The sequence below is a fragment of the Cinclus cinclus genome, chromosome 3 (assembly GCF_963662255.1).
Source record: "Cinclus cinclus chromosome 3, bCinCin1.1, whole genome shotgun sequence".
Taxonomy (NCBI): Eukaryota; Metazoa; Chordata; class Aves; order Passeriformes; family Cinclidae; genus Cinclus; species Cinclus cinclus.
In genome coordinates, this window is record NC_085048.1 from 17,813,783 (window position 1) to 17,832,588 (window position 18,806).

The 18,806-nt window shown below is 35.7% G+C and overlaps 1 protein-coding gene across 2 annotated transcripts in view; it reads left to right on the plus strand.

Moving 5' to 3' along the window:
• EIPR1 (EARP complex and GARP complex interacting protein 1) overlaps positions 1 to 18,806 on the plus strand; it is a 74,920-nt gene that overhangs the window by 37,881 nt on the left and 18,233 nt on the right. For both annotated transcript variants that reach the window (XM_062489720.1, XM_062489719.1), the window contains exon 5: positions 10,567 to 10,666. In XM_062489720.1, coding sequence (XP_062345704.1) covers positions 10,567 to 10,666 — 100 coding nt within the window. The remainder of the gene's footprint in view (positions 1 to 10,566; positions 10,667 to 18,806) is intronic.

The window sequence follows — 18,806 nt, forward strand, 5'->3', positions numbered from 1 at the left end:
TATATGCTGGGCCTGGAAGAGTGGACACAGTTGCCAATACAGTTTAAAGATGCAACATGTAATGTTGGTGTCAACCTTTGTGACAGTGACTCCAGATAGCAGCTCGTAGGAAGATATTTTTTAGTGTATCTTGGCATCCATAGCACAGATGCTTCATAAGATTTATGGATCTGGTTGCAGATCATAAGTAATTGAGTTTTGAGTGTAAATCACAAAAAAAAGTAAAACTATCTTGAACATGCACCTAGTTATGTACTTTGGCATCTGTAGCTTTGCTCATGTTTACCCTGCACTGCCTCATTCCTTATCATGCTTTCTTCAAGGTAAGCCTGGTAGCTGAAAAATTACCTCACAGATTTTTCTGTTTCTAGTATCATGCACTAGAAAACACATGGGGTATTTTTTCCAGATCTGGTGTGTCAGGTATTGGTTTTGTTCAACTCAGTACTGATGTTAAGAGCTGATTCTGCATTTTTTTAACCTTTATCTCATTTCCTTTATGGAATGCTGTGCTCCAATGTCTCTGAAATTTCTTGCTAAAAATTGGCAGAGACATATTTAATGCCACTCCTCTTTTGTGAACTAAGACCAAAAGAGTGTTTTCAATTCATTGTGACTAAAATCTTAAACTTTGCTGGTGTGTGACTGAACACTGTGCTCCTCCCCCTCAAAATCTATTGAAATAATTTTCTAGTATTGACAAAACCTTTGGCAAAAATCTAATTGCTAAGACATGGCAGGCAAGTGAAAAAGAAATTTGCTTTTCTACATTTTCATTTTATCTGGATTGCATGAGTTACTGTATTTAAAAGTATGCACAACTGTTCATTTTTAGTTACTGAGATTGTTTACTAACTCCAAGCTTTGAATTTGGGACTGATCAGCATTTTTACTCAGACTCTTGTATGTCATAAAGAGAGTTCAGAAAATTAAACAGATGCTTAAATTAGGCCAACAAATAGGCCTGTTAATTGTTCTGTTTGATTCTAGCCTAAGATTTTTTCAGCCCCTGCCTGCTGCTCCTCATGTAAACCAAAATGGAAAAATTGAGTGCAAAAATCCTGAGTGAATTACTTTCAGTGTGAAAAGCCCCAGATACACACAGAAATTTGTGTGTTTAAAAAGAAAAAAACAAGTCTCTGCAATAAATTCCTTCTGTAGATAATTATATGTATTCATACAGAGTTAAACCCACACCAACAATAAGTATGTTGTTTATGCAATGTACGATTCAACTAAAGGAGCTTGCCACTGGGTATCTTGCAAGAAGCAGTCCAAGGTACTGGCTGCATAGGAGAGGCTGAGGTGATGGGACAGCAGTTAATGAGATTTTGATTATTCATACTCTGAGTGCAGCTTGGAGGAATCCCCAGAACTTTTGTCTGTTAAAACCCTGAAGACTTGTATTTTAGTATTTAGAACAACAACAACCTACTGTTCTCTTTGTTTTGCTGCAGACTTTTGTGGTAGTAGACTTGACAGGGTAGTGCTTGGAGAAGGAGGATACTACTGGTCATCAGGGAAAGTATAATCTATGGGATCTTGAATTTGTAACACAGCAGGGAGTTTCTCTTGCATCTACAAGAAGCAGGCTTGCCTCTCAATGCTTAACATCCTACTTTTTGCTTTCCAAAGGTGACAGGCATAAAATAGAGTAGGTCTTGTTCAGTACTAAGCTATGTACTTCAAAAGACAGGGGGACAAGTGAAGTATTGTGATCTATGGAGTAAATGTGGAATAAAATGAAAATAAATAAGGGGAAAGTGTTAGATGAACAGTGAAATACAACTATAAAGGGAAAATGAATGGAAGTTGCAGAGACAATAAAAGTGGAGACTCAATCCTCAGAAGCCTGAAAGGTGAGGAATGAAGAATTCATGTTATATATAGAAAACAAGAGCTGCTAAAAATTTGTTTGAAAGGGATTATATTAGGAGTAATGATAGATTTCTTCATTAGGCTGCTCTACTAGCTCAGGTTGATTTTTCTTTTGGGTGTATTCCACTCAATCAATCCTAAATATGAACATGCAATTATTACCAAATCTAAGAGAATGTAGAGAGGAAGACATATTATAAATCTTTTAGAGTCACAGATGTTTCAAGAACTCCAGGATGTTTATCACTAAAATATTAAATTAGAACTTTGATTTCACAAAAGAGAAAGTTATTATAAATGAGCTATTCCCACAGATTTTATTTGGTATTTCACTGAAAGTCTCCAAATAGAGTACAGAGAAGTACCATATCTTCTTTGGCCATACACAGTACAAATCAACCTCATTAAGGCTGGATTTCACAGAAATACAAATTTCATTCTTATAGTCCTTTCAACTTGAGTAGAGATTTAATTCATTTCAGATAAAGAAAATGCTCTACATAACATATTACTGTTTCAGTTTCATCATGTTCATTCCATTAATGCACACAGTCACCTGATCAAAGTTTGGCTCATTCATAATGGATACCCGAAAGACAGATGACTGAAATCCAGTAGTGTTTTACTTATGGCCTTTAAATAAATTTTAAAAAAAAAACCTAAAACCCCATAAACAACAGATCACCCCAAAACATTTTCAAGTAAAAAAGCCAAGAAGTAAGAGAATCTGAAACTCAAAAGAAAACTGAAAATGGTTGTTTTAATAGCTCTAACACTTCCATTTGTTATTCAGGTATCACTTCTCTTTCCTGTCATGATGTTGGTAGTGTTACTTCTTCTTTAGTTCCCCTCCGTGGGCTTCAGGATACATGTGTAAAAGTTCTCCCTTAGGGTTTATTAAAAAAAAAAAAATAGTCTAAAACAATTTAATAGCCTGTACTTAATGAATATGGACCTGAAAGTAACAGTACTTTTAGAAGGATTGTATGGTCTTGAATATGCGGTACAGTAATTGTTAGATATGTTTTATAGCAGAGACATGTAATAAATGCAATCATAAGTTTTTTAACCTTATCTTCTTTCAACACTTCATCTGTCCAGTCCCTGAAATATAATTGTGTGGACAGAGCTGCCTCTGATACTTGTAGAGGTTTCTTTGAGAGTGTCATGGCTGTCAGTTGCATACTCTGGTGTATAAACTGTATTTTTGGGGGAGAGGGTTTGTAACAGCTGCCCCTCAGATATTAATTGTATCTTCACATGATGCACAAAATTTCAGCTCTATCTGAAATTTTCAGCATTTAAGAATAATTCTTCTGCACTTGGTTCATTCCACATATTCCATCAGCCACTTCTGATATTACACTAAGTATAGGGACAATTTTTTTGGACTAACTTGCTATGTGACAAGTTGTAATTTCACTGGGAATGTAATTTAACAGCTGCTTATCAGTACTGATAATACCCTTTATATTCCTGTCTAAATTGGTTTAACTGTATTTATGTCCCTGCTCTCTTCATAATTCTGTGTGATCCTGAATTCTTCACAGAATTTTGCTCTCTAGAATCTTTGATTCTCCTTTATTGTAAATAAAAGTCATCTTTTAAATATAAATCCAGATGTTTACTGTTCAACCATTAGTTGTCTTTCTTACATTTTCTCTCTCCTTTTCCATTTTTGTCATCCTCTAAAATATGTCTTGAACCAACAGAATAATTTAGAACACTTTATTTTCTTGTTTTTATTCCCTTGAATAGTTGTGGTAATTTTGAGTGGTTAGTGTTGTGCAATTTTAAAATTTTAAGATCTTCAATGTAATCACTTTTTCTAGGGAATAAATGTGATTAATTAATTGGATACTGGAGTAATAGAACTTTGTATTATATCCCCTGTTTATTATGTCAGCTTTTAATCAGAATTTATTTGACTCTACTCCTGTAAAGGAGAGGGAAACTTAGTCAAGCTAAAATCTGACACTGAAGCAAATACTAAATGGAAAAATATTAATTTATTCATTTTTGTGAACTTACTAAAAGTATTCAGTTAACTTTTAACTTCTGATAAGTTAAATAAATTCCATATGCTTGAATGGAAATTGGTTTTTATGAGGTCTTTGCAGTTGTGTTTAGTTTGTGTTCATAAATCATGATACAGAAAATAGTGCAGAAATTGTGTTGTTTAACTCTACAAGTTAAAATAAGGGTTTGTAGACTACTATTTCACTTCTCCATCCCAACTTGAACATAGTTCAGTATTGGTTCTCACTATCCTGTTATATTCCCCAGTTTCACTGCTAAATTAGTTGAAATTTTTTCCCCAATGGAAGAAAATGGACATATTTGTAAAAGGGGTTTTCTTCCTCTTTGTAATAACACTTAAGCTATTCATACAGCTAAAAAAGTGAGGGTTGAAGACTGCCTCAACTGATTCTGCAAGTGAAATAGATACTTCTGTTTCTTTACTACTATTCTATTTATTCTAATAGTTTTATTTTCAGTCTTACTGAATTGCTTAAAATGTTAGTGGGAAATGTTAAAGAAAAATGGTGTTGCAGAACTGTGAAAAAATTAGTTATGCAGTAAAAATTTAAATGTTCATGAGGAACTAACTGAACAGGTGCCCCTGTTTCCTTGGTATCAAATTCCAGTTTGCTCTCCAAAACCCTGTTAAGCATTTATTATTTAGAATGTTTATCCCTTGGAGTAGAATTCTTTCCAGCTATATTCTGGGATGACCATAGATGTAGCAATGTTGCTGCTGACACTTGCTTACATAGTAGTTAAGAATTCAGGGTTTTGAAATATATTTTGGATGAAAAAATTGACTTTTGTACATTTGTGATTAAGTGCATCTATTTGCTAAAATGTCTGTGAGACCTGAAGGGGTGCCCTGCAGCCTCCCACAGTCCATCCACCCCAGTGTTCAGTCTGGTGATGGAGAGGTAGGTGAGGGAGACCACATCAATTACAGTCCCAGCTGCTTGTTGCAGTCTCCTCACCTCAAATTCCCCCAGAATGAACAGTTGCTGGATTAGAGGTGTTAGAGGGTGCATCTCTGCTAGGTCTGTGTAAACCTTTAGTATTCTGTTCTTCAGAACATAAGGAGTGGTGATTTTCTTCAACTATCAATGCAGATCTCGGCAATCATAATTTTCTTCTCAGGCACATGTTTTAAAACACTGGAGAAATATACTCAGAGGAATATTCTGCTTTGTGAGGTATTATTCCCCTGACCAACCCATGTAGTTTTGTTACAAATGGCATAAATTAGTAAGGATATGCTATATCCATATTTACATCTTTGAAAAATTCCTTATGAAAATACTCAAATTGTCCATTTCAAAAGTAGGTATGTGTTTTCTCTGAAATAAGTCTGCAGAGATTATTATTGCTCACTCCAGCTATTTTGCAAATAAGCTTGTTTCATAATTTTTGCCTTAGTACATGGAAAAAAAAGATTGTCCTGAGGCTTCCAGAGGCTGGGCAGGAGTTTTACCTGTGTGCTCTCCTGACAGACAGTAATACTACAAAAATGTTTTTCATAGGCTGACTACCCTACTGATCTTTGACAGACAAGCCAGTTATGTGATTCTTTCCTGACATGTCAAATATCCATAATATTCATTTTGGGGCTTTTTTAAGCCCTATTTAGGCAACAGAATAGAAATGGTGTTTGTGGCAGCAGCTGTTCCATGAGTGGTAGAGTGTTGTGGAGGCCTACACAATGGCAATTTAAGGAAAAAAAATTAGAAATAAGCGATTTTTTTTTTCTGTGGCAACTCCTTGTTGGGATGCTTTTGTATTTGTAAAGCAGTTTAATTTTTCTGAATGTAAAAAATAATGCAAGAGTCAGAATAAAGCTCAGCTGTCTTTGGGGTTCTTGTCCAAAATAATTGTTTGTTTCTCAATTCTCATTTCTCAGCAACATTATAGCTAGAATGTTCAACTTGCCTTCTAGGGTTTTTTTAGGAATCTGTGATTTTCATTTCACCACATCTTTAGCAGTTGGATTCCGAATTAAATCTTAATGTCTGAGAATTTTGAGATGAAGTGTAACTTGTGTTACCTGCAGCAGACTTCAGTAACATAGCCAGGACTGATGTCATTCAGAAATGTAGCTGTTTTGTAGAGCCCTTGGGTAGGGTGCAAGAATCGTTGGTTCCAGGTTGTATTTGGTCTGATCTCCCACCTCTTAGAATTAATGTTCTGATAAGCAAGATTTCATCTTTAAATTGGAATCATTGTAATGCAGAGAAGGCATGGTACTTGAGTTCTTAATTTGTATGTTTTTTCTGGTAGGCTACACAGAAGCTGCAGGACAGTCTGCTGGGTTACCAAATGCATGGTAATCCATTTTTCAGTGCATGAGAGTTTTCAGTCTATTGAAATTTTTCCATTTATAGAAATAAACAGTTGTCACTGCAGCAATTGCAGTTAAGCAGTAGTTATTGCTTGCTTTGTCCAACACTTGCTGCTTAACTGCAGTTCATGTCAATAAAAATGTTTGCATTTTGCTTTTTTCTTCCTTAGTCTATAATGGAGGACTTAGAATTGTTCATTTGTAAAAGTTCATTGTTTATTGATAAAGGTATTAACTATCTTTTCAGCATAGAAGAAGATACTGACGTGTGCATTTGAGTGGATATTTTAAATACTCTTATTTTTTGCTGAGGTATTATTTGTAGGATTTAGTTTTATTTTTTTATACCAAAAACTATTAGCTGCAAGCATAATTGAAGCATCCTTAGTTGGACAGTAACAAAACAGTGTAAAATGCAAGATCATTGCTTGTCTTCTGTTTATAGATTATTTAAAGAGCAGCCCTGAAGTTGCCACTCAGTTTCTGAGTGGCAGCTGTGAATTTGACAACTGTCTTGTCCATTTCTGAAAACTGTTAGCATCAGCAGTTGTTGGCACACTGAGGAAAATGGTACTGCCTGGTTTATCTGTTTTCGTTTTTAGACGTTATCACTATCTCTGCTATGCTGAAAACTGTTCTAAATTAAACCTTCAGTTTCTCTAAAATTTGTATCTTGCTTCTAAAAGTAACATTTTCCTTTCATTCACCAATATTTTCTGCCTGCCTCTTCTCCATAGTATTTCATGTTTAACATTCAGTCATGAGTACACAACATAGCTGAACATGTTACAGAGGGTGATTTGAGTAGCTTCTGCTTAAGATTATAAAATCTGAATGAATGATCACTACAACCACACCCATACATGAGAAATGAAATAGAAGTAAAGTGGGCATCTCACAAGGCTAGAGTGAACATTGGAGAGATCTTTTCATTGCAAGGTATGTCAGCTCTATGGAGAGATCTTTTCATTGCAAGGTGTGTCAGCTCTATTATAATTGGCTCTAATTAGTGTACTATATTCAGCTGTAAAAATTATTTTACCTTGAAGTTCAGTGATGCTGGAAGATGTGAAATTTCATCCTACCTTTGAAAACATCAAAGAAATTGTAGTCGATTTAGGTTTTACAACAGAAAATTGAGTGATTTGTGTAGGAAAGGTGCAGCTAAATCAACATGCCTAAAATACTGATCTCTGGCTGAAAGGGCTCTTAAGGGGTTAAGTGGTCAAACCAGATTTCATTGTCTGTAATTAAAAATATATCTACATAGATCAACATGAAATATCAGTTATATTTTCAGCAATATGCAAGTAAAATGATGGAGTTAAATAAATGTGATCAGAATCAACAAGATTTCATAGTTACCTATTTAGCCGTGTGGTGGTCCTGGTATCTTTCAATTTCACTTTGGAAAACTGGATTGTGGAAAGTTAATTGTGATCACATGCAGGTTATAATACATTAATTTTCTTTATCCTTTTACATGTTTTCATAAGATATTTTCATCTGTTTGAAGGATCTAATAGATGTATCTGTGCAGCACAACTACATGAAATTTTGAAATGTGCATGGCAGTGCCAGTTGGTTTCTTCACATTGTTTTACGGGCAAAAAAAATGTAGTTGAACATGTAATCAAAAGTGCATGTCACCATTTTTATTATCAACAGTAATTTTCAATTGCTTCTAAGTTTTCTTCCAAGTTGTACCATACAACTTTTCAAAAGTATGTATTGCTAAATAAGATTGGCAATGCTACAGACAAACCAGCCAAATTTAAAGTAAATCAGAGAATTGTTCTAGTACCATGTTCTTGTTAAAACACACTTAAAAACATGATGGTAGCTTAATGTGCTCAATGTAGTGATTTTGTCCTAATACAAGAAAACTCACTACAAATGGGCTTTTATAGGTAGGTAATTTTCATAGATTGACAACACAGTAAGGATGCAGGTCATGCTTCCAGCGGAAGGTAGGTGTAGAAGCTAGTCCTTTCTTTATTCTGCTGCATTGCCTTAGAGAAAAGTTCAGTGGGTAAAGAGTCAGTCATTGCACCCTTTTAGTTAAAGTTCCAAATTTTTCTTTACAAAACAGCAAACAGGTTCAGTCATCTGCCTTGTATATCTGATGCTTGTTTTACTAAAAGTGCAGAATAAAAACTGATGAAACTGTACAAGGAGCAAGAGTAATTTGAGAGGAAAGTATCAGCTGAGAATAACTGAGTTTTGTTGTATTAATGGCATGAAAGAGATAGTCTGTCACTTCTTTCTGCTACTTTCTGTTTTCTTTTCCTCGTGTTTTATAGCATAAGATTGGATGAAGTTCCATCACTAGGATCTGGGACCAGCCATGTAATATCCAATGTTTTAGGAATATAGGAGCAAAATCTGGGATAAAATAGAAGCATGCATAGTGTGCAGTGCATGGTTAGGAAGGTTGCTAGTGGCTGCCTAATGTTGGGCTCACTTACCCAAGGCTGCATCTATTTATGCAACCTTCTTTCATCTATTCCCTCTGTTACAATCTGAATTAACACAGAAGAGTAAGGAAGACTAAGTCTCTGTGACTAAAATGGATCAAACGCAGAAAGGTTTGAAATATACCCCAAAACTTGATTAAAACCAAATGAAGTTAGATGGTGGTGCCAAAATACTTGATATATTTTATGTAACAGTAAAAGAAGCAAAGGGAAAACAAGAGAAACGAAAGCAAGGACTAGAAAGAGAAAATAAAGAAATAGAAAAAGAGGTGTGCAGGGGTGGGGGGACAGGGAGAGAGTAACAGGGGTGAGACAGAAACATATCAGCCTTCCAAGGGTCCCGGTGACCTCTCGTGGCTCCCCTCTATCTGGTCTTATCGGTGGTGTCCCACTGCCACCACAAAGTATAGAATGCAACGGATTAAAAAATGTTGATCATATTGAGGTGGGAATGCCCACATGCCTCCCCTGGGGAGGACGAGTTTGACATTGTCCCTTGCACTACTGTGGATCTGTAGCATCATGTTGCAGTACTGTGGTGCAGGGTCTGCGGACCCCTTTGGGGGAGCCTTTGGGGCCGTGTCACCCCTTCGCCTTTCCTGAGGTGAAGGGATCCCACAGCTGAGCTCCTCTGCACATCGCAGGATGGGCATTCACTGCCTCTCACCAGAGGTTTTATCACCACACACCCAAAACCTTTTCCCTTTCCTGTGAGGGTCTGTGCCTGGCAGCTGCTAGCCCTGGGGCTGTGTTCTCCCTGCCAGAGGTGCTAAGCTTGACCCCTCTGTGAATGTATTCTTCTTCCCCAGCCCAGACCTGAGTAACTCTATCTTACCTCCTTCAGTGTTCACTCTAAGGCCCCATTCAAGGTTTGGGTGGCTTTTTCTGCAGCTTTTATAGTTTTGCTGTAATAGGTAAAAGTCTTTTGTGAGGATGTTTAAGCCATAAATTACAACGTTTCAGTTTCCAACTCTCCAGTTGCTGAATTGATTCATGCAAAAAGTAAAACCAACTAGAAAACTTGTGTCTAGTCATGGACTTCTGATAAACTTCCAGCAGTGGGATTTCAAATAAGCACTGAAGATGAAAACAGTGTATCAAAAGCTTTTCTATAGATGAAGTTTCAGTCTTAAAATAGAAAAACGTATCTCCATTAACCTGTTGATACTAAAGTTCTCTACCTTCAGGTATATTGTTGCTCTAAAATTAGTGGGAGGTTGCAAATCTTGATTACAGAAGTGTTACAAAATTACAAAAATAGAAGCCTATTCTTATAAAATGACCAGTATTCTTTCAATCCAGCATATTTATTAGGGTTAGAGTACATGTACTTAGCCGAGCGGCCAGTACTGACTGGCTTAAATGTGATGCTTTTCATAGACAGAATAAGAGAGGAGGACTGATTTCTTGCATTCCTTCCTGTATAGCATGAAGTGAATCACAGGTTAAAAGTATATACTGATTAAGTCATGATGACAGGAACAGAGTTGGAAAAAGTTTGCATCAAAATTAAGACTTATGATTTTTGGTGCACCTTCAAAAAGGATGCATAACACTCCATTTGAACAACTCTGAGGCTTCAAACTAAAGCCTTCTAAAATTTGTATACATCAGGGTTTCTGGTTGTGTTTCTGTGCGTGTATGCAGAATGTCTACTACAAATTGCTTGTTAATGGCAGATTTTGGAATCAAAATATGTGATGGATTTAATCTAAAGGAAACCAGAAGGAATATAGCTTAACATATTTTGGTATAGATTAGATCCACAGAATTAAAATGGCTTTCTAGTTCAAATTCTGATGGATTTTAATGTTGGGTTGTTTATTTTGCTTTTCTGTTTCTGTTTTACAGTGTTATGTGGGAACCAATGGGAGATGGTAAAAAGATTATTTCACTGGCTGATAACAATATATTATTGTGGGATTTGCAGGAAAGTTCAGCCAAAGCTGTGGTAAGAAATTTTATTTTAATAAAACATGCTATACTTGAATATAGTGCAAACAACAACAATCCCTAGCCTGGAATTTGCTAATCTTTTAACTATTCCTTCAGAAATATCTTGTTGCCTATAATGTAGATGGGGGAAATTAATACTCTACCAGTCTTAAATAAGAGTGTTTAAGAGTAGTATTTTAGTATCTGTTGCTAGTGGGTAAATGTTTTCTTTGTTCTAGAGTTCCCCTTACTGTCCTACTGCTTTTATAGTGAGTAATCTATTTTAAGCAGTGCTGATTTGGTGAATGTCTACAAGTGGAAAAATTGATGATCAGTAATGTCAAAGGTTACTGAATTCAGATAATGGTATATAACTCATGTTGGTTAATAACATGCAGCCCTTTATTTAATTTACAGCTCTTGATTGTATGAGCATAATGCAAGTTTCTGTATTTCCTGTGTACTGCTTTGAATTCTCAATGTTAATTTAATTTAGTAATATACATCTTACTCAGATTATTTTATGTATTGTTAAAAATGTCTTATTCAGAAAAAAGTTTCACAGTATAGATTTTTGTTTGATTATGCTATATCAGAGAATGTATATAGAAAACTTTGAATTATTCTTTATAGTCATTTAGAGCAGTGTCTGAGCTTATAAATGGGAACTTGTTTTGTCAAGGACATTACTATTCAATTGATTTGGTGTCACTTTTAACTCCTTAGGTCAAGGTTAATTTTTTTCCTAGGTGCTGCAGAATCACTTTTTTCAATTTAGCCAAGGCACTGTGTTCACAAACTCTTCCCTGTTGGTACCATCTGACTGCATGCAAATAAATGATGGAATTACTAGTATTTTTCTAGATTTCACACAGTAACAATGTAATATAATATGCTTTAATACTTGATGTTTATAATTATGCCATTTGGGTTCCTTCTCTAGATAAGAAACTTTAGCTTCTTTTTTCACCGGCAACTTCAACTGCTGTTATGTGGCCTTCCAAGGCTTGAAATTAGTGTTTGTTTTCATCAAATTGATGTTAAGAGTTTCTGACAGCTTGTCTCCAGGAGCTTGTCTATGGCATTGTGTCCCCTGGATTTGCATTACACCTGGATTAGTCAGTATTTCTTTCCTAATGTCTGCATAATACACAAACCTTTCTGAAATACTGAAAAACTACTTTGGGGCTGGTACTGCTTCCATGCTGTAGGTCCTTGTGTCTCTTTGAAGTACTGAGACTCTAGGCCACTTAGCATTTTACCTTTCTTCTACTTTCACTACTTGTGCAGCTCTGTCTTCACTTGCTGAGATTCTTTTGAATGTTAATTAGCATTTTCAATGTTCAGCTGCTTTCTCATAACTCTCTCAGATTTTTCCTTAATTCTAAACTCTCTGAAATGTCCCTGCACAAGGCAGAGGATTGGCATTAAATGATCTTTAAGGCCCCTTCAAACCCAAACCATTCTATGATTCTATGATTTCCTTTGGGATGCTGTCTGGTATATTATCAGTTTTTCTGTGTGGAAATCTTGTAATGAATGCCAAATTTATGGGGTTTTTATTCTTCATTTTAAATTGCTTGGGAATTATTTACTAGAATTTTGCATGTTGGGTCTTCCTTATACTATTCCTTTTCTCAAAACTAAGCCCCCATTCTATCATGCAAATATTTCTGCAGATAACTATGATTTCCATTTTCTTTTCCTTCCATTGCTAGTATTATGATCTGTGTAATTTTGGAGAGGAAAAGACTCTACCAAATTTTGCAATTTCAGCATGATTTGGGGGATCAGTATTTTTGTCCTCAAAGCAACATTCAGCTTGCAGATCCTTTCAGTCTTTCAAATAGCATTTCTTATGTATTTTTAAATTGATACTTCTAAAATATGCTTGTAGTGCATCAAATGTTGATGGCACAAAAGGACTCTAGAAGGAAAACTAAGTGATAAGGGAATTAAAGAGATTTAACCTGTGACATTTGTTACATACTTATATTTTTTATAAAAAGAAATGAGTAAAACTAAATGTGAAGTTCTGTGTCAAAGAAACTGCTTCACCTAATGAAGTAGATATATCAACCCTTGACTGACATGTTCAGATAGAAGCATTTAAAAATGTTTGTTAAAAACCTTTTTGGCAGAAGTTAAGAATATTGCTCAGATTTTACAATCAGGCTCTCAGGAGGCTTGATGTAGAATTTGACTGTTCCTCTATATTTCCATCTAAAATAATCTAGTATCTCATGTGATTGCACTGTAAATGAGAATTATTTGTGATTAAAATTTTACCTGCGAATTACTGTTAAGCATAATCAGTCTTCTGCTCCAGCAATTTTGAGTTGTTCTTAGATGATACTTCATTGCCAAATCATACACTGCTTTTAAAGTGAAGTTCGATAAAGAAAGTTCACTGAAACTTGACTCTCAGAAAATACATCTATTTCCATGCATCAAAATCTTGAGCCCAGTGAATCACTTCTTAGATGACTGGAATTCTTGCAATTTTTGAATGTTGAATTTTTGTCTGCAGCATATTTGTCTTAAACATGTCTGTGGATTCCTGAGCTAGCTGGAGTCCAGATGAACAAGACTGAGGAAATCATAAGCATCTCTTTAAGGGGCCTGCTATAGACTTTCACATAATGAAAATTATGATGATTAGAATCCTAGGCTTTTTCAGGACTAGAAGTAACTGTAGTACATTTTTGAAATCTTTGAAGATTGCCTCCTTACTAGGAGATTAACTCCCTGTTAAACACTATATATGGCTGAAAAATAATAACTTTTATTCTGTAGTGGTTTTATATTTGCTAAAAAAATGTAGCTGATGGTTACAAAGAGCAATAAAGAAAAAAACAAGCAATGTTTTGTTATACAGTTTGCCTTCCCTTAAAAAAAAACAAAACAAAACGAGTAAAACTCTCCTTCAGAAGTCAACATTCTACCCCGACTTCTGCTGCTGTAGTATTTAGAATGTGAGAGAAATCTGTGAGAACAGGTTGGTTATAAAACAGGTAATATTAGTAGGAGTAAGCAGTAAATCTATTTTCCATTTGGTTATCACCATATACAAGGAGTGTTTGTAGGATCTTGCCACATTAAAAAAGGAGCATGTTAAGGCAAATAAAAACCCAAACCTCGCAACATTTCCTCTATGTGCAGGTACCCAGAGGTTATGTAAATTATAAGAAAAGTTGTCTTTATTGTTCATTGAGATGAAAGGTTGTCCATTTTTGGAATCTCTTAGCTCCCTGATGTCTTATCACCTAACATGCTATTTGGTCCAAGCAGGCAATGACTAAGCAGGACGTAGTTGGTGTTGAGGAAATGTGTTGTAGCCTGGATAGCTGTTGAGATGGTTGCAGGTAAAGAATCAGGAAGGGCCTTTGTAAGGGTTCCACAGAGATGTTTATTTCAGCCACGTGCATGAATAGTCTAGGGTCAGAGGGCAAAGGCAAACTCCTGGTGAGGGTCTAGGTTAAAGTACCTCGGTCTGTGGGGCGGGGGGAGCATCAGAGACCAGGGGACATGGGGGTGGAAGCAAAAGTGGGGTTAGGGCATGGGAGCCAACAGGGATGCAGGGTGGGAGTGACCAAAAGACTGAGGGACAGGGAGAGGGCACGGGGCTGACCCAGAACAGGGGAACATTGGCATTTGCTGTGAGAGAAGCCTCTCGTGTCTCCCTAACTAGGGAATGCCTTTCAGGATTTCCACAGAAATGTCCCTGACTGACCATCCAGGAGTCACTCTGGCAGTCACACTCCCATGGTCAGAGACTTTGGGCAGTTCCAGTGGGCTGACAGGTCCCCACTTGACTCCCTGCATGTCCCCTCTCACACATACCAGGTTTCCCATAGCCGTGGGAAACTTCTCGATCCTTTAAATCAATTAATCGTGGTGCAACAGCAAAACAACATCTTGGGCTGGTGCCTCTCATGAGGGACCCTGAATAAAGAAAACCCTGGGGTCTTATACCCTCCCACTCTATGCAGCAAAAGTCTGGGATCTTCCTTCTCAGTCCTCTGCTCCTGCTGTGTCTCTGAGTGTCCAGTCAACTGGTGACACAAAGGCACTCTGTGTCAGCTCTTCTTCCTGGCCTCTTGCCTCATTTCTCTCCACCATCCAGAGCTCAATCTGCAGCTAACACTGTAGCTGCACACTGAGCTACCTCCACTGAATGTTTTCCTCAACACTAGTAAACTTATATATTCTGTAGGGATTGCTAAGGGGAGAACATCTTTACAAAATACACATGCTGCTATAGACCTATAAATAAAATTACAATGTACTTCTCTGTATGTATATGTCTTGTTATAACTGATTAAATCAAGAGCCTAGGATTAAAATAATAGGAATGTCAGTGTGTTTGAGTTGTTTTCTCGTTTTGTGAAAAACACATGATGGTGTTCAAGTTGAATAATATCATTGTTAACTAAAAGTAAGATCAGATCCACTGTGTTTGTATCAGGTAAATCTGTAATCAGGTAAGAGGTAGGGAGGTATTCATTACATTGGTGCATCACTGGTCTGCCTGTTCTTACAACACATTTCAATTGCTGCCTCTTTTTTGCATGGGTACGCATTATAGGCCATTTGCATGGCAAGAGGTAAATGAAATGCTACTCTCTATGGTCATTTCATGTTTTTGAAAGTTTATCTTAATATGGGGTATAATAGATGAAAAATCTAAAAATTTGTGTGTCTTTAAAATTTTGTATTGGCCAAAATTTCCACTTCTCTACAGTAACAAAACTTCAGAGTCTTTTTTGGTTCCTTTTCTGTATTTGCCTGTGATTTACAAGTCACATTGTTTTGTTAAATTTAGCCTGAAGAATTTTGGAGTTCCCTATGCATTCAGAGCTTCTTGGTAATAAAATTGGTGTGTTCATTCTCTGAATTATCTAGTCATCTTGGGATTAGAAACATTTACTAATTGTAATTTACTTTAGACTTCAGTGGGTTTGTTTGGGTTCATTTTGGTTTTAGTTTGGGGTTTTGTTTTTATTTCCTTTCAATGTTTTTTGCTAACTTGTTTCCTCCTTACAGTATTCAATTTGCCTGTATTTACATTAAGACAAGCTTCTCCTGTCCTTTTGATCACTCCTTTTATTATTGTTTTGAGGACATTACCTTCTGGGGTGAAACTAATCTTATGCTCACTGCATCATTACCTTTTGCAATTAGATTATCTATTCTTTGCCATTTATAATCATCAGCTGGACCCAAGAGAAGTCCAGACAATCCACAAGGTGTGGATAGAATCTGCTGAGAAGATGACAGTCAATATTTCTGTGTACAGATTTGAGGTCAGGTGTCAACAAATTGCTAGAACTATTTCTTGGGTAAATGCAGTATGTTTAGCATGGTAGATGAATGCAGCAGAATGAAATAGCGATAGTAAAATCTAGATACTTTTCTGGTTTTCTTATATTTTCACAAGGGGAAAAACAGATAGTATCAGGCAGTGGCTTTCCAGGAAATGCAAAATATATTTTGGGGAAGACTTCACAGGCTATATGGATAAAAGTACTGTATCCAAATACACAGGATGTTAAGAATAAGCATGAGATGCTTTCTTGGAAAAATAGCCTGAAAAACAAGCAGGAAATACCTTGTAGAACTTAGTAGAGGATTTTTTTTTGTACCCCATTATTATTGCAACCAGGATAAACATAGATTAACTATAGGAGGGCAGAAAACTGTCTGAAGAAAAATAAAAGGGAAATTACTGGATCAGAATGAGAATAGAAACCAGCTCATAGGGTTGGAATCAATTTTATTTAATGGCCTTCTTAACAATAAAATAGGAGTGAAAATGAAAATTATTGCTGGCAGAACTTGGAATGCATCATCAGCAAATAGGAATAACAATATATTTAAGAGGATGAACTTGATGTTTAGTTTAATTTTTGTAGTATAAAGCAGAAAACTTGAATTTAAGGAATAAAAATATTCTCTTGCTGTAATGTAGAAATTCAGCACTTAAAAATATGTGAATTCTGTTACTTAGCTATTCTGAGAATTGCTCTGACCTGCCAATATGATGATGCTATTTGAAAAGGCAAATAATTTTAAGATGGTTTGGGAGTCAAAAACAGTTGTGAAAGGACTCCATGGCATGGCTTCCTGCAGTTGGAGGAACTGAACTCAATTTACAATCCTTATCAACCTTTCTGTCAATAACAAGTCAGAAAAACACTCATGGCTTTTAATATCAATTTCAAAATAGTCTGCTTAGATTTTCTATTTAGTGTAGCCCTTAATATGTCTTTCTTCCAAGTACTTTCTGTTCTGTTCTTGGTCACATAGTTCTCTTCTTGGAAGAGAGCATGAACAGTTGGTTCATTGTCTCCATGCTGCTTGTGGTTTTCCTAGATAATTTCTGTACCCTTTAACATTTAATATATGTATTGGTTTTGTTGTTTTTTTTTTTTTTTTTGAAGGATACTGCCTGTCCTTTCCTCTTTCCAAGTCAGCCCTTATTCAAGCAAATTTTGAAGCAGGGAAATCAACCTCAGTTTTTGATATTTTGACAAAAATAAGTTGGAGTAATTGATACTTTCATTTGATTACCCAGAAATCAGTCCTAGATCTGGGATATCATAGGAGAGATGTTTTCATATTTTGGTATTTTGCTTTTGCAAAAGTTATCAATAACGTATCCTTTATTGAGGATAACATAAACAGTTCTATTCTGTTCATGTTACATTGCTTAATTTTTTTTAGATTTTTTTCTTATTTCAAAGCATTGCTCTCATGCAACTGTAGTATAATATCATGCTGTACTTCTATTTTTGTTCTTGTGTCACCAGATTTAGGCATTGCTCTATCTAAGCATTTAGGAATAGTGTAAAGTCCATCCATACTCAGGTAACCATTTTACACTGTTTGAGATTTCATTTTCTCCAGACTTCTTTTCTGAAATCAGTGTGATCCTTGTGCATTGCAAGAGTAATTCTTGATTTTGTTGTCTAAAAGTAGACATTCAGTCTTACTCTATTCCTTTCCTTTTTCCTTAATGCAAGTCCCATTTTGTGTTTATAAGATAATACCATGAATTGTTTACCTTCACTATCCAGTGAGGCCCTCACACCTGCATGACTTCATCTTCTGGGCAGCACAGATCCTAATCTTCATGCAAGAATAATGTTTTAAATACACCTATGTCATGTTTTCCTTCCCTTTTGTAGTTAGCTTTTCTGCATTTAAAGAAGTGGAGGAAAGAGTTCAAGACAAAAAGAGCGCTTATTTACCGGTCCATATATTGAAGTATGAATTAAAATTACAGTTCAGGTGTTTTTGAACCTGCAGTTGTGGTTCAGAACTACCAACTTTGTTTCCTTTATTTCTTGGATTTCCAGGAAGGAAACTTGTAGACTTCCTTCTGTTACATAAGGAACCATTTTTATGTATGGAAATTTTTCTTCTTTCTCTCCAAATTGTCCTTTTAATCCTTGCAGTTACTTTCAGGTTCACAGACAGCATGGAGAAGAAGACTGAGTTGATTAAGAACTTGGCTGTATATATAGCTGGACGTTTATATATATAATCTATAAAATATACATATATATAATATATATATATCTATATTAGCTCTGTATAAGGAAAGATGCCATTTAATTTACTTAGGAATTGCTTGTGAAGGCAAGGATGAATTGTTCCATCTAGCATATAGGTGATTTTTTTAATATGTTGTTAAGAAATACCACGGTATGTGTGTGCTGGCCTCAACCCTAGACTGCAAAGAAGAAAAATTTGTTCTTTTTATAGCAGCTTACATTATAAAAGTTCAAATGAGAAGACTTAAGTATATATAAATACACACACACACACACACATATATATATATATATATATATATACACACACACATATATATGTCTGGAATGCTGGAGAAAGTATTGTCTACTGCTGACAAAGACCCTCTGCCCTGAGTCATATTTGGAATATGTGATGCTTCCATCTCAAGAGAGGTTTTTTAAATACCTGAGAAAATATACTCCCTTTGTTGGTTCTGCCTTAATGTTAACACTTGCTTCTCTCCCCACAATCTAAGCTTTGAATGGCCAACTTAATTTATTTTTTGATAATATTTCTTGAAAATATTTTTTGAAAATAATTTTTGAAACTTATTTTATTTTTTGAATTGACCTACA